We start from the raw sequence: 14,595 nt of genomic DNA on the forward strand, positions 1-14,595 counted from the left end.
TCTCCCTTTATTCCCATACTTTCAATTGTTTCAATAGTCTGGTTCTGGTTGAGATAAGAGAAGTTCCTTGAGGTATTTGTGGCCTGTCATGACATACAGGAAATTTAGTGAAAAGGAAAAACATTGAGAGAATTGTTTTACAGAGACAATAGATGCAGATAAATTCTTTATAAACATGCAAACTTTTAGTTTTCTATGTACCTCCAAACTTCTACAGTTTCCTTAACTTTCAGAAGGTATCTGATTTCATCTCATATTCACAGGGTTTTGAAGTTAAAATGTTGCTAATCAAAAAAAAAATCTACATGAAGCTCAGGAAAAGATTGATGTTGAAAGTAGTTGGCTTCTGTGTCCCGCTGGTACAATGTTGATTGGATAATCTATTGCTCAAGGGGTTCTGTTAAACTGTATTTTTGATTATTATTATATTATATATTATTATGTAGTATAATATAATATAAATTATCATATTATATTATTGAGTATAAATCTTTCTTTTTCTTCTGCTATGGTTGTCCCAGTTAAACCTAAAAACATGCTATTCTTCAGATGCTTTTATGTACCTAAGTAAGTCCATTCTTTGAAATATCCTGGGATGCATTTCATATTCAGGTAGCTTCCAGAGACAAGCCTGGCTCATAGGCACAGCAGTTGGAGCTGAGGAGTATAAAAGGGATCACAGGAAACATTGTTTGTGCTCCGTTTTACTGTTAGATCAGTGCAACTGGGAGCCCAGGCTGTGTTCTCGCCTGCCCGTTCCTATATTTCAAATGTGTGAGCCGATGGAAAAGACCTTGGATGCTGGGGGTAGAACATGATTATCTCCAAAGTTTTGCTTTAAAAACAGAAATCAAAAGGGCCTAAGGTTTGTGACAGCTGAATAATCAAAAATGGTGTGAAATGCAATTTTATCTGGCATGGCCCTTTTTGTGAAGATTTTGATCTTCGTAAGGTCCTCCCTAAACTGCTTCATCATTTATAACACATTTTGTGGTAGACTTCTTCATAATGTACATGATTGATATTTACTGTTTCTATTGTTGTATTTCACATTTAATAAGGATTAAAACAGCTTAAATAATTATTTTAAAAGTTGGGAACTTAGGCTTCTAAAGCTCATATTAATACCTAAAAATGCAATCAGCTATCTGACTTTATGCACTTTTATTTGAAACATTGTAGGCAGTAATATTTTTCAGGATTTATGTTGCTCATTCTGTTGCCCTTTTCAGCCCTGTGGGAGTCCCTGCCTTGGCCTGTCTGTGAGAGGATGAGTGAGAGAAAATAACTTATTTCTTTTCTCTTGTTGCTGCCAGAGTACCTCTGCACATTAATATAAGAAACAGTTGCTCAAGCTCAGCTAGGTATGATTAAATAAATCATAAATAATGTTTTGGGGCGCTTATCTTTGTAGGATATAGGTAATTATGTAAGATAATAAATGAAATGTTGCTTCTAGCTCAACTCCACTCACAGAAGTCTCTAGCGTGAGTTCAGTGGTGCTTTCAGTTCAGTTACGTGGCCCATCAAGAAGCTTGAGCTGAAGTTCAGGTGATGCTGAAAGCTGACATGATGCTGTAATGGAAACTGAGGTGAAATTCAAGCTGGCATACTGCAAAACTCTCCATCTCTCTGCTCATGTACAGTTCAAGTATTTTTTGCCATACGGTCACTCTCCATCAGATACCATAACTTAAGGATCATTACTTGAGCTAAATATTGTCGTGGAGACAAGCAATTAGTGTTGCACATTTGCTTGTTTCTCACAGTTATGAATATTTTTGTTACTTTGCTTCACTTCAGCAATAAAAATAAAGGCTTAGTCTAATAAGCCTAATCTAATAATCTAAGTCTAATAATTTGATTGTCATCAAAACAAATAGTGACTGTGACCTCTACCTCTGCAAAAACACAGCGAAGACTAGCACTTCTGAGATTAGGTCCATTCTGGCATGTTTTCTTCACTGTAGACCTGAAGTGACTGTTCCTCACTGTTTTGATATCCAAATAGGTCACGTTCATTAATCACAACAGGATAATAAAAATACACATTTTCGCAGTGAAGTCATGCTCTCTGTGTGAAAGGTAATATATTAGTATGGCACTGGCAAATTTACGGTAAAAAATACATGTGGCAGAATATATATATAGCAAACAATTTTTGCTTCCTTGTTATACCTGACCTTTCCAAGGCTTGCCTAATTCTTCCTTCAGCAAAGTGGTTTTATTAATGCTTTCAGGTTTAACCTGGCCTTAGCACAGTCACATTTATATGTTGTTGAGCTGTTCTTTTTGCGTCATAGAAACTGGCTTCCATTTGTACATGCCTTGAAGTGGAATAAATGGGACTTCTATTATAAAACCTAATGTCAGATTGACCGCATCTAGAAAATAACAATTTTTAAAGGTCACATAAAATAGGCCACTCTCAGCTCTTTTTTTTCCAGATATGTTTGATTAAAACTAGTTTGTTCTGTTTAGTAAGTCACTGAGGTTTTCCCTCCAGGGTCGACTAAAGCAAATGCAGATCTTTACATTTGTCATCAGCTTAAGGTCTTAAATACAACTAGATTAAATAGTGCTATATACCTTTCCCCACTACTGAGTTATCAACTATGAATTATTTATTATAAAATTAACCAAATACATCAGGAGTCAGTAGAGTGTAAAATGTTACCCTGTAGGCATAGCCAGGCATTTCAATCAATAGGCATTTACATCTGCTTTTGCAGATATCTTTTCAGGGTAGAGCGTAATAATCTGCAACACCCAGAGAAATTGGCTTTAATAGAAGTTAGGTCATATCTATAGTGTCCCAAATGATATTTACAGAAAATGTCTTCTGAAATCGATTTGTAGGATATGAAATGGCTAAACAGAGTCATGCATGGCTTTCATTGGTTAAGGTAGATTGAGAGAAGGATGCTCACAAAAGAGGCTTTGAGCTCTCCTCCCCCTTCTATATTATTTTATTTCTTGGGGGCCTTTATTACTATCACTGCCTTAGAAGTGAAAATTTAGCTCAGGTAGGAAACTTTGGATCCTACAATTTATAATCCCTGCCTAGTTGGTGCTGTAAGGCATAAACCTAATAATTCTGAACTGACCCAGAGAATGAACCAAAAATCCCTTGCAATTTTTGTTACCGTTATTTTTCCCCTACAGTCTAGCCTGAAATTCTATTGCTGTACTTCATAGTACTTTCAGTATGATCTCAAGAATCTCAGTACAAATGCAATTATTCCTGTGTCTCCACAGTGGCTATTTAATATTTCAGGCTCCATATAGCTTCCTTTAGTTTGAGTGTCATTTCATATTGCCTGAGTCACGATGCAAATCATAATTTGAGGGTTAAGCCTGAGCTAGCTTTATGATACTGAGCACCCTTAGTACCTCTAAGAGGCTGCAAAGAAGAGTATCTGAAGAAACTCTGTGATACGAGATTTTAATACATTTTCCAGAAGGTCCTGAGATTTTCTTTTTTTTTTCTAGAAGAGTTAAAATCTGGTTTTAAATCAGTTTTATATAAAATGAACCTAAAAATCAAACTGAACTAAAAAATTACAACTGAACAAATATTAAATCCCAATATCAGAAGGCAAAAGAGGTAACCTACTGTATTCCATGACAGCAGTTCAACAGATTTTGTATTCATTTTAGTTAAAATATATGCATACTATTAACTTACTATGACAGTCCTCAAATATTATTAAGCAAGTGGGCTGGCAAGACTGGAATAGTTTTTCTGTCTCGGGCTCAAAAATCAGAGTTAGCAGGACCAATTTAAAGTATACACTGCATTATAAATGTGACGAAGGAGTAGTCTGCTTTCTGCTTCCTGCTTCACATAGGGGAATAGAAAGAGTCATTAATAAAGTGTGAGTAAAAACTGAGATAAAACATGTGAACTCTGACTTCTGAGCAATTTCTTACTTTCTGTGAGCCATATATTGCCAAAACATTCAAAACTGTAAATCTGTGGTTACATTTCAGCCATTGTCAGGGGCACTGTCAGCTTTTTAGGCAAATACTTAAAGTTTCCAGGGTATTGAGAAAAGAGTATAAAAATAATAGAGGAAGATATTATGTGAATTTTCAGAAATGAATTCATAAATCTGAATTTATTATTAAACACTGTTTTGAAGTGTATGGAAACAATGAATGGTAACATTATTCTAGTGAAGACAAAACAAACACATGATACTAATGAAAACTATCAAGTGTAATTGAAATGAAATTGAGTAATAAATAAAAGGCAGAGATGCCTATTAAATCTTTTCTGTTATGTGCAATAATAATGTGGAAATAGTTAGTTCTCAAGGGAATTTTAATTTTTTCTCAGTTGCAGTGATGTCATGTAACTCTAGTAATTTTTTTTTGAATGTGTTGCCCAAAAGTTGGATATCTTGGTGGATAAGCTGAACGTTTAGGTATGGAGTTAGGAGTCTAAATAAAATGACCACGATTTTAAATCTGTTGTATATCTGCAGCTCCTGCTGACTTGCACAGAATTTGTGGATGGTGAGCATTTAATGAAAATCAGGCTACCTACCTATATTTAGGTACCTGAGTAATGAGTTTAAGAGCCTAACTCTAGGTGCATTCAAGTGTTTGATTTTTTTATTATGAATGTTATCTTGCTAAGGCATCCCTTCAAACAAAGAGATTTGTCTTAAATATACAGGACACCTGTGCTGTGAAATCAAGACATCTGAATCAATTTGTGATCTTCTGAGATTTCTTCCTGGCCTACTGGTTGCCTACTAGCAACTCACTACTTGTGAGAAACAATATTTCCCACATCTCGTAGGAGTTTTACTAAAGATTAATTCATTAATGTGGGCTCTGTAATTTATGCTTTCTAGAAGAAAATGCTGTAAAAATGTGGCTTCTTTTGCTACTCTTTGTTTGAATGTATCACAGTTGTTTCAGAAATGGAAAAACAAAATATTAGACATACAATATATGACTTCAGTCCATGGGGAAGTTTGGATATTAGTTTAAAAAAACAACCTTCCCCCTTCAAACCTAAAGAGGTCAATACAGTACTGTGAACAACTATTATTGTTCACTTACAGTGTATGTTTTGGGCATTTAAATGTTTTTTCAAACCAAGCACACATTTCCATGGCAAGTTCGTTTTAGGAAAAAAATACCAAACTTTTATTTACTGGAAAGATATTTGAATATGCAGAGCTGTTTAAAAGGATTTTTCTATATTTACTTTTTTCCTATGAAGTAATTTTCTGTAATACAGATTTATCAGAGTTATTAGAATAAGCTATACGAATATTAGACTATATAAGCAAAAGATGAGCAATAAAACACTGCAATTAGAATTAATGGGTGGTATTGCAGAAATGCTGATATAATACCATGTTAAGAAAGCCAGCTAATATCCGGAATATGTTTATGCATTTTTAATAATACTGATCCTGAACACTAAGCAGCATGGAAACTATTTCTTGAGTGAAAGGTTTCACAAATGATGAAAGCTTGCAGTGTCATATACTGACAGCTGTAGTCTTTTCCTTTACTGGATGTGGTTTCACATAAAATTTTCAACATATTGTTGTTCTTGCAATATGTGATTATTACTGCAAAAGCATATTGGTAATGAAAAGGCAGATGCTACTTACTTGGAAGAAAAAAAACAACTACTACTCAGTCATACTAGCAGGACAGAAGAGGGTAGAATAGTTCTTGCAAAGCCCAAACCCAACAACAGACCTCTTTGACTCAGCAAGGCCCTTTGATTTGATGGAGCACCGTGCGGTGCTCCAGCTATTTAGTTTGAATTTCAGTCTTGCTTTGTAATAGCTCTTTCTGTATACTAGATCTAATGGCTCATTTGGGAAGCCTTATTGAGTCATCACACGGTTTCATAGGGTAGGCAGGATGTGATATATCCTCAGTCAAGCAGAGCTCTGAAATGCTTAAATAAATACATCAGCAAATTCAACCAGCAACATATTTTTTTCAGTGCATATTACCTTATTAAATAATTTGGAGCTTTTAAGATTCATAACAAAAATGTACCAGCACAAAAGGCTCTAAAAATGTAGGAAATACTATAGGAAAATATAAGCTTTGCAGTTCAAACCATCTCTCTAATCTGAATCTATGCCAAAAATGGGCTCTATCCAACTAAAAAACCAACAGAATAATCATTTTTGTGCAGCTATGATCACAGTATACATGCACAATATTTCATGATGCCTACACCTATAGTTACAGAAGCAGGATAGGGATTCAGGAGTCCTGTGTCTGTGGAAGTGTTGTTTTGTGGACTTTGAGATGTTTCACAGAACCAGCTCTTCAGATGCTTCTCAGAAACACTTAGGGGCATGTTTTCAGCAAAATTCTGTTCCTAAGTAATTATAGGAATGAAGGTGTTAGGGCGCAGTATCGCTCTGATTGTCATATTTGTGATCCATTTTTTAAAAAAAACACTATCCAATTCAGTGAATTATTCTGAAAATCTAATCTCTTACAGTAAGGCCTGATGAGAAGCTTGAGGCAGTATGAAAATTCTGTGGATAAGAACTGAGATGGCCTTTGATTTTTATCCAGCCGTATTGTATAGATGTTATAACTTGATCTTCTGGAGCAACAGGAAACTGTTCATGAACTTGTGATCTCTGTTTAAAATGTGTATAATTTCTGTCTAATCTTCCTGACTTTTACAGATAGATATTCTAGTGGAAATCATGTTTTTACTGACAAAATTTTGCTACTTTTCATGTTATCAGGACTGTATCTGCACTTTGTGGGTGCAGTAAAATATCCATGCAGATAAAGAATAACCCAAATGAAACTGGGTTTTACTGTTCCAAAACAGTACCAATCCTTGCTTTTTTTTCCAGTTATTTAAATAAAATTATTCTAATTTTACATTTCTAATCTCTCAATTCAAATCATGCTACTGTAATTATTAAAATAGCTACAACATAAATACATTTCTAAACAGCACCAATTTATAATGGTGATAGTTTTCTGTTTATTTCCATTTACAGCATCTTCTAAATATCAATATCATCCCCTCAATTTTAACAGGATTTAAATGGTATTTGGATAAGATGACATTTTGAATAATGATACAAGCCCTTTTTTGCAACCTCTGTCAAACTGGAGTTTGAAACACATACTCTTAAAATGCCCTAGATTCAAAAAATGCTTTGCACATAAATTTAACATCTAGATATGTTTCTATTAAATAGGTTTTGCATTTTGGGACTCAAAAATATGCCATCATTTTCAAACAAGCACAAACTCCCGCTAACACCAAATGACTTTGGAAGGTGCCTTAATGTGGTCTCCATATTAGCACTTGCACTCATTTACAGCATGGATACTTAACTTCTGCTTTCAGTGTAGATATGTAAAAGTTAGGATAGAAAAATTCCCTCTTCAGTATGTGAACTCTTTTGTTTACAAATGCCAAATGGCATGTGTAGATTTGGAAGTCATTTATTACATAAAGGAGTTTTAATTTCTATGATACATGTTTTGCAAAGACAGAGAGGACTGTTGCGATTACCCAGATACTACAGTATGCCGATGCCACAACTGATCTTCGTTTTTATTATTTGACCTAATACCCTCTCACAAATTGTGCAGCCTATCAGGCTCTTCACTTACCTGCCTTTATCTTTGGGGATTTTTTACTGCCATTTCTTCACACCTACAGAAAGTGTCAGTCTTTCTACCTGTAGGAATCTGATGTGCTTTTCAGCCCTAAGGGCTCTGAATTTCTATGTCAGTCCGTACAGTTAAATAGTATTTTTAACTTAAAATTCCATGAAATATCAACTGGACAGAACACTCTTCATTTTCTAACCTGAACTCCTGGATACTGATAATTATGCTTATTAAAATATAATATACTGTAAGAGTTTATGTATGTGTTTTGCTGTAAGAGACCATTCAGGTGCAAAGATTTTTCGTCCAGGAATGGAGCAGTATATTGAAATTCAAATTATTATGACAGTTTGACATAAACTTAGCTGCTACAGGTGTTTCAGGATTTTTAATGTTTTAGGAAATCGTCAATGATTAAAAGCAGGGAAATACTTCTGTGTCATTTGGCTTGGTGAACTGGTATTTGCAAACTGGATTAATAAACACACACTACAGAAGTAGAAGTCCAACAATTTTTACAATTATTTATATTGTTTCCTCACTCAGAATTTGGTTCGCTCAAGCAGGTGAGGAACATGAGAGTGAACCTTTCAGACTGGGGCACTGAATTTGCGTCTCCCACATCACCTTACTGAGAGATCTGTACTGTTTTAGAACTTCATCACAATACTTACTTGTCTTTAACCCACCTGGATGAGAAGTAAATGATTTGTGTTTCTGTTTTCAACATGTTTCATCATGTAAATAATCTGTCCTTTTTGTCTACAGATATTCCACATGACATATGATCTGGCAAGTGCTGTGGTGAGAATCTTTAATCTGATTGGAATGATGTTGCTGCTTTGCCACTGGGATGGTTGTCTTCAGTTTTTAGTACCATTACTCCAGGATTTCCCACCAGATTGCTGGGTGTCCCTAAACGGTATGGTTGTAAGTATTGTTCATTTTTCATTGTGCTTTTCAAACGTTATTTTTCTAAACAGTTAGCTTCAGACTTAAGTGTAACAGTACATGCCTAGTAATACACTGCCCTGCAATGTATTCAAGCTTGCTTTTTGTTTTTGTTGGTTGGCTTGCTAATAAACTAATGTTTGTTTTGTAGCCGCCATCACCAATAACATTATATTGAATCATTCTCAGTAAACGAGCCAAATATTTTCAGTTTTAAGATCATTTTAATTTATTAATCCTCATTCCCTCAAAAAAAGCCACAAAAAGAAATTTGGAAAAAGTTGACCAGTGCTGTGAATTTTGTTTATAGTTTCAAATGCTCGTGGAGGTGTATTATCTGCATTTGTTTGATCTAATTGTGTCTTCAGTTTGTTTTATCAGGTCTGGGTCATCTCATGAAGCCCTTTACCAAGTTTTTCTACACTTAGCGGTCCACATGAGCTTTTTCTGTGTAAACTGTGGAAACTGTAGATTTACTTCTGTGATATTTTTGTGTGTGTGAACAAACGGTTCAGGGACAGAATTTTGCTGCCTTCCGGACATGCCTTATTCTTAAAGAACAATGTTGTGCTTGTTTAACCTGTGCCTTAGAGACCAATGACTGTGAAGAATTAGATAGTTATGTGAAGTCAGACGAGGAGGTAATACATAGAACAGTATAATAGGAAGTACGCTGAGAAAGTTGTTAAAATGTGCCTATGCCAAAAAAAAAAAAAGCAAAACAGACAACTGTCTAATATATTCCAGACATGTTCACTAGAAGATCTTATCTTCCTCCATACTAAAATGCAAGGAAATAAGAGAAACTGATAAAAAGCCAAACACAGAAATGAGGCAAATCAGGCACCTGAAAAAATGTTTCCAGTTTTTACAATTTTAGAATACATGAAATACATGTATTCTAATACTAATGCATCTATTCTAATACATCTATACTCCTATCAAACGTAGATGGGCAACTTGCTCAGTCCCACATACATCTGTTGTAGAAACATAATAATATTTGTCCCTTTTGGAATCTGATACTGCGCATTACTGTGGGAGCTCATTGACTAAGAAAGTCATACAGACAAGTGTTTGCAGACGTCAAGTAACATCTTTAATAATAAGCAGCATGTTTGCTGACACCTCATGTGCAGCTCTCCACAAAAAATAGTGATATATCTTCAAAAATGGAATTGCTATAATAAAAGTAGGTCACCAGGATGCTGACTGGCACGTCTTTGCATTCTGCTGTGTGCTGGATTCTGCTTTGTAATATCTTTCATTCACATTTGGAAAGAGTACATTTTCTACCAGGCTGCCAAAGATCTGGATGAAAATCATGCTGGAGAATGAGAGAAAATAAGCCTTGTATTACACTTAGCTGAAATATTTAACTTTTAAAGAACATTTAACTATTAAATTGTCTCTATACCATAAGAGGAGTTACATTTAGTCTAAGAAAGCAATGCACATTCACATGGAGACCCCTCTTTCTGCCTGCTCCCACTCACTTTTTTATGGAAACAATGCTCTTTCCTTACTGGCTACATGCTCTTGGACACACTTTTTTTCTCTGGCAGGTGAATCTGTTGCTATTAATAAACACTGTGGGGCCATCTGAAAATTGAGCAAGATTATGTTCACAGCATATTCCGTCTTCTCATCATACAGCAAGAGAAAGTATTGTAGCCTGACAGCCTGGAATCAGGAGCGTATCTAAGGCCACTGTTGGGGAAAACAACTGGACCTTTTTTCTGAACTTGTTAAGATGTTAGGAGACATTTCCTGCTTGTTTTCCAGCCTCTGGAAGTGAATTCCTTAGAACTGAATACAGCCAAAGAAGCAATCAAGTAATATCAGTCCTCTGAAATGATAGAGGAAATAGAAGAAAATTATTATTATTATTATTATTATTATTATTATTATATGCCTTGCTAGTGCATTCAGAGTCATACTGACTGCTAACTTTGGAATTTGGAAAGGTATCACATTCCCAGTATTACAAGAACTTTGGGAAATGGGGTATTTTACTTTCCTGATATGCTATAGCATATAATAATTTAATCTGATCTGCATTTAAACACTTCTCTTACTAAAATGACTTCACTTAATACCGTGGTTTGGACTGAAATGCTGTTGATACAAAAAGTGAGATAAGACATCTCATTATTTCTTCTGGCCCCGAGATCTTTATCTGTGAACTGGTGATGATGGCCAGGAAAGGGCAATTTTGTTGGACAGAGGAGATCTGTCTCTGATTCCAGCTAATGGACCTTTCTATCAATGTATTCTCTTCTAGTCAAAAATTTTACTCAAAGATTTTAGTAGATTTAGTAAAGGTAACTCCTTGCATCTAAGTACATTTGGAGTTTGGTTCAAATGTCTGACTCAATTGTGAAATACGATTGCTCTGAGAAAAGCAAAATCGACCCTCTTTGAGTTTTTTTCTTTTATAGAGCAAGGAAGGTTTTGTGGGGGCATTTCCTGGGATTCACACTGGGGGTCCAATGTATGTTCCTGAGAATGATGTCATTGCAAGGGCTGACCTCAGGATAATACACTAACCTCACTTTGAAGTAAAATTTTAAGAGTTGATTAAAGCATTGGCTTAAAGACTCATTTAAACCAATGTGGGCTCAGCCAAAAGGTTATTTTTTGATATGCAACAGGACGGCGATCAGTTGCAAGCCAGAGCCTTTGCAGATAACTTGGTGGCAAAGAAAGCAAAAGGATGTCATGAGGATGACATGCTGTCTCTTAAATCCACAAAACGCAATTTACTCTTCCAGCCCTAGCTGCCTCCCATGTATCTTGCACATTGCTTTCAGCCTGCACAGTGCAAGAACTTCTTCTATAAAACCCTCTGCCTGAAAACTCTTTCTTCTGCAGGAGCTGATATTTGAAGATGTTCAAATTCCACAGGCGTGCTCAGATTTTACTTTGGAAGTACTATTAAGAAAAATAACATAGGTTAAATGGAGGAGAGCCTAAGAAACTTAACTTCACCGAGCATTAGGGTAATGAAATCAAGCTGCATTTTGCTTACTGCCTTTCTGAACAATAAGACTGAATGCGATTAAAGCAAAACAAATAGGTTGGATTTTCATCTTCAAAAGCATGATAAAAATGTCACAGTGGACTTAGAAGTAGACTATGAAATGAAATAGAAAGCCTCTTCTGTGGAAGGGAATATGGTCACCATTGGCTAATACTGTACCAGCCTGCAGCCTAAGTAATTAAAAAAACAGAAAGTTCAGATAGCGTTGAGATATTATCTTCAACATAATAATGAACCCAACTTGTGTTTGTACTCTGTAATGCTATTATTCCCTTTCCTTCCTTACCGCTGGCCTTACAGTATTACCATAATGATGTTGTTACCAGAAGAAAGCCAGAGCTGATATCTTCCTTTATTTTTCTAGATGTGCTCCCACTTGCCTGCAACCTCGTGTGTCTTTCATACCATTTGATTGTACTGACCAATGCCTTCATTAATGCTGCGTTATAACAGACAGGCAGGATCAGTTTATTTCTCTTAAAAAATAAGAAAACCAGTAAACACATTATGAAGGTGAGCTGCAGCTCTTCCCTCTTGCCATTTTTCTCTGCCCACTTTAAGTCATGTTCTAGCTTATCCCTTATGGACAAAATAATGGTTAATTACTTCTGCAAGGGTCTGTCTCTGATGTAGTTGTTTTGGGGTTTTTTTTAACTAGAATTGTGCATTTCATTCCTAAAAAAGAAGGTCTTTTCTGATGAGGAAGTTTTACAGTGTCTGAATGGTATTGCTTAATTTCTCCTTGGCTCAGAATGCTTATGTGCAGCTCTTGTGTGATTTGTCCTAGGCTTTCTGATCTGCATTGCTTCAGACTAGTGTACTTTCATAGCGATTCATAGACCAAACATCTTTATCATATCTCAGTTTGAGCCAACGGTTTTTTTTTTAATCAGGATTAACTGAGATACCAGTGGAGACAAAAGAACAGAAAACCCTCGCGATCTTATCCTACAGTCAGCCTGTACTAGCTGAGATTCTGTATTTTGCGTTCGGTATCAGATAGTGTGACTTACAAAAACACAGCATGTAAGTCATAAACAGTGAAAAATTATAGCCAAGCCTTATCTGGGACAGAGTTTCTAACCAGGTAGTGATGAAAGAAGACATTTTTGCCACTGATGCCATCTGGCCATCTAAGCATGACTGCCTGCAATAGAGAAAGCATCCCTTGCACTAGATTAGTTTGCTCTTGCTTTTCATATCATCTGTGATAAAGTCTCAAAGGTGTGTGCATTCTTGAAGTAACAGTATCCAAAGACCTACAACCTCTATTTTCCTGTCTGTATTTGCAATAATTGGTTGTATGGCTAGGAAAATATATGATCCTTTAAGCAGAAATTTACCTGAATTTTCCATTTTTCCATATTTTTTTGCATATAATGTTCACATAAAAATCTATCGTGGAAGTATAGAATTTAACTGTAAGTATAGAATTTAACTTGAAGGTAGAGTTTTAAAAGCCAAAAGGGATTGTTAAGCTTTTGAAAAGGTCTTGCTTTGCTTGCATTTCTCATGGCAGTCAGCCGGTGTTTGCTCAGCAAGAACCCTTGAGGTATTCTGGTTTCTTTCTTTTGGCTTTTCCTCACTGTCCTTGTAGTCAGATTGCTTCAGCTCTTGTTTTTTTTCAGGTTTTGGATTTGCTGGGAGGAGGGGGTTGCATTATCTTAATTCCCCTTTGTGTGTACATTTGCTCAGGGGCAAGGGAAGCCCAAAGTTAGACTTCAGATCCTTATCTCTGACAGTATCGCCATTGCAATAAGAGGAATTTGGGAACTTCTGCTGTCAAGTCTGCAAGTGTTTTTCTATTAAATGAATGGTTTAACTGAAGACTTAATAGGGAAATTCATAAATGCAGGAGATGATTGGTGTTTACAATGTGCTAAGATTTATGCTAACATATATATAGTATGCAAAAAATTAATAAGTACACAGAATATTAATTCAACTTTAATTCTGAACATTTCTTAAGAATTAAAAGAATTAAAGAAATATTTTGGTAAGGCTTCACTTGCAGCGCAAGGGTAACGAAACCATTTTCAATTATATGAGCCCATATTTTATTTTCAGTAGGATCTTTGTTTCACTCAGTGGAGCTGAAGGAATGGATTAGTCACTTGATGAGTTATTCAACATTTGATTTTCTGCTTTTTGATAATGTATTGCCTTAGCAGCTTCTTCACTATGGTTGGCCATGAAGATAACCAAGAAAATCTCATGAAAACATCGTGAGATTTTTCTGCATTTGATCATTTCATGATGGTCATCATTTAATGCTTCTTAGATATTTTTAGAGTACCTTTCTTTTTTATGGCACAGTATCTTAGAGCCATGTTTAAAACATAAATTCACCTGGCTTCATTTGCCATGTTGAGAAATAAATCCTGATGTAAATCAAATCCCATGATCTGAAACTGAGTGCTCAGAAACTATGGTACATACAAGCCATCTGATCACTAGAGGCATTTGGGATTTCTTGAGGTATGCTACTACTCTGAGGCATTTTGTACTTGTATACTTATATTTATGTATGGCTATATATTTAGTTATAACAATTGCTTCAAGAAACAGATAAAAATTGAAATTTACTGAGACTGACTGCGATCAAAACATTAAGTAAGAATTGCCTAATTCATAGAAAATCTCTATTTACAACACAATTTGGATAATAGTATGGTAATAACAATAATAACAGAATGTAGTTGCCATTCTTAGGATTAAGGTGTCTGTATTTTGAGAATCTACACTGAATAATATCTCTTCCAGTATGAGCAATTGTCTCAAATTCAGTTACTCGGTCTTCATCTCTCTTGCATACAACAGTGATTTAACCTCTGAGGGTCAATCTATTTCCTGCTGCATCAAGATGATGAAGTACAGTTTATGACCTATTTCAAAGGGTTAGGGATCAAACAGGAGGCCAAAAAATATACTAGCTCAGGAGAATATATTAGTTCATGTGA

The 14,595-nt window shown here is 35.4% G+C and overlaps 1 protein-coding gene across 1 annotated transcript in view; it reads left to right on the top strand.

Annotated features, from left to right (window-relative positions):
- Nucleotides 1–14,595, top strand: part of LOC135324260 (potassium/sodium hyperpolarization-activated cyclic nucleotide-gated channel 1-like) — a 208,469-nt gene that overhangs the window by 98,444 nt on the left and 95,430 nt on the right. Inside the window, exon 3 of the mRNA XM_064500142.1 lies at nucleotides 8,410–8,571. Coding sequence (XP_064356212.1) covers nucleotides 8,410–8,571 — 162 coding nt within the window. The remainder of the gene's footprint in view (nucleotides 1–8,409; nucleotides 8,572–14,595) is intronic.

This window comes from Dromaius novaehollandiae, chromosome W (assembly GCF_036370855.1).
Source record: "Dromaius novaehollandiae isolate bDroNov1 chromosome W, bDroNov1.hap1, whole genome shotgun sequence".
Lineage (NCBI taxonomy): Eukaryota > Metazoa > Chordata > Aves > Casuariiformes > Dromaiidae > Dromaius > Dromaius novaehollandiae.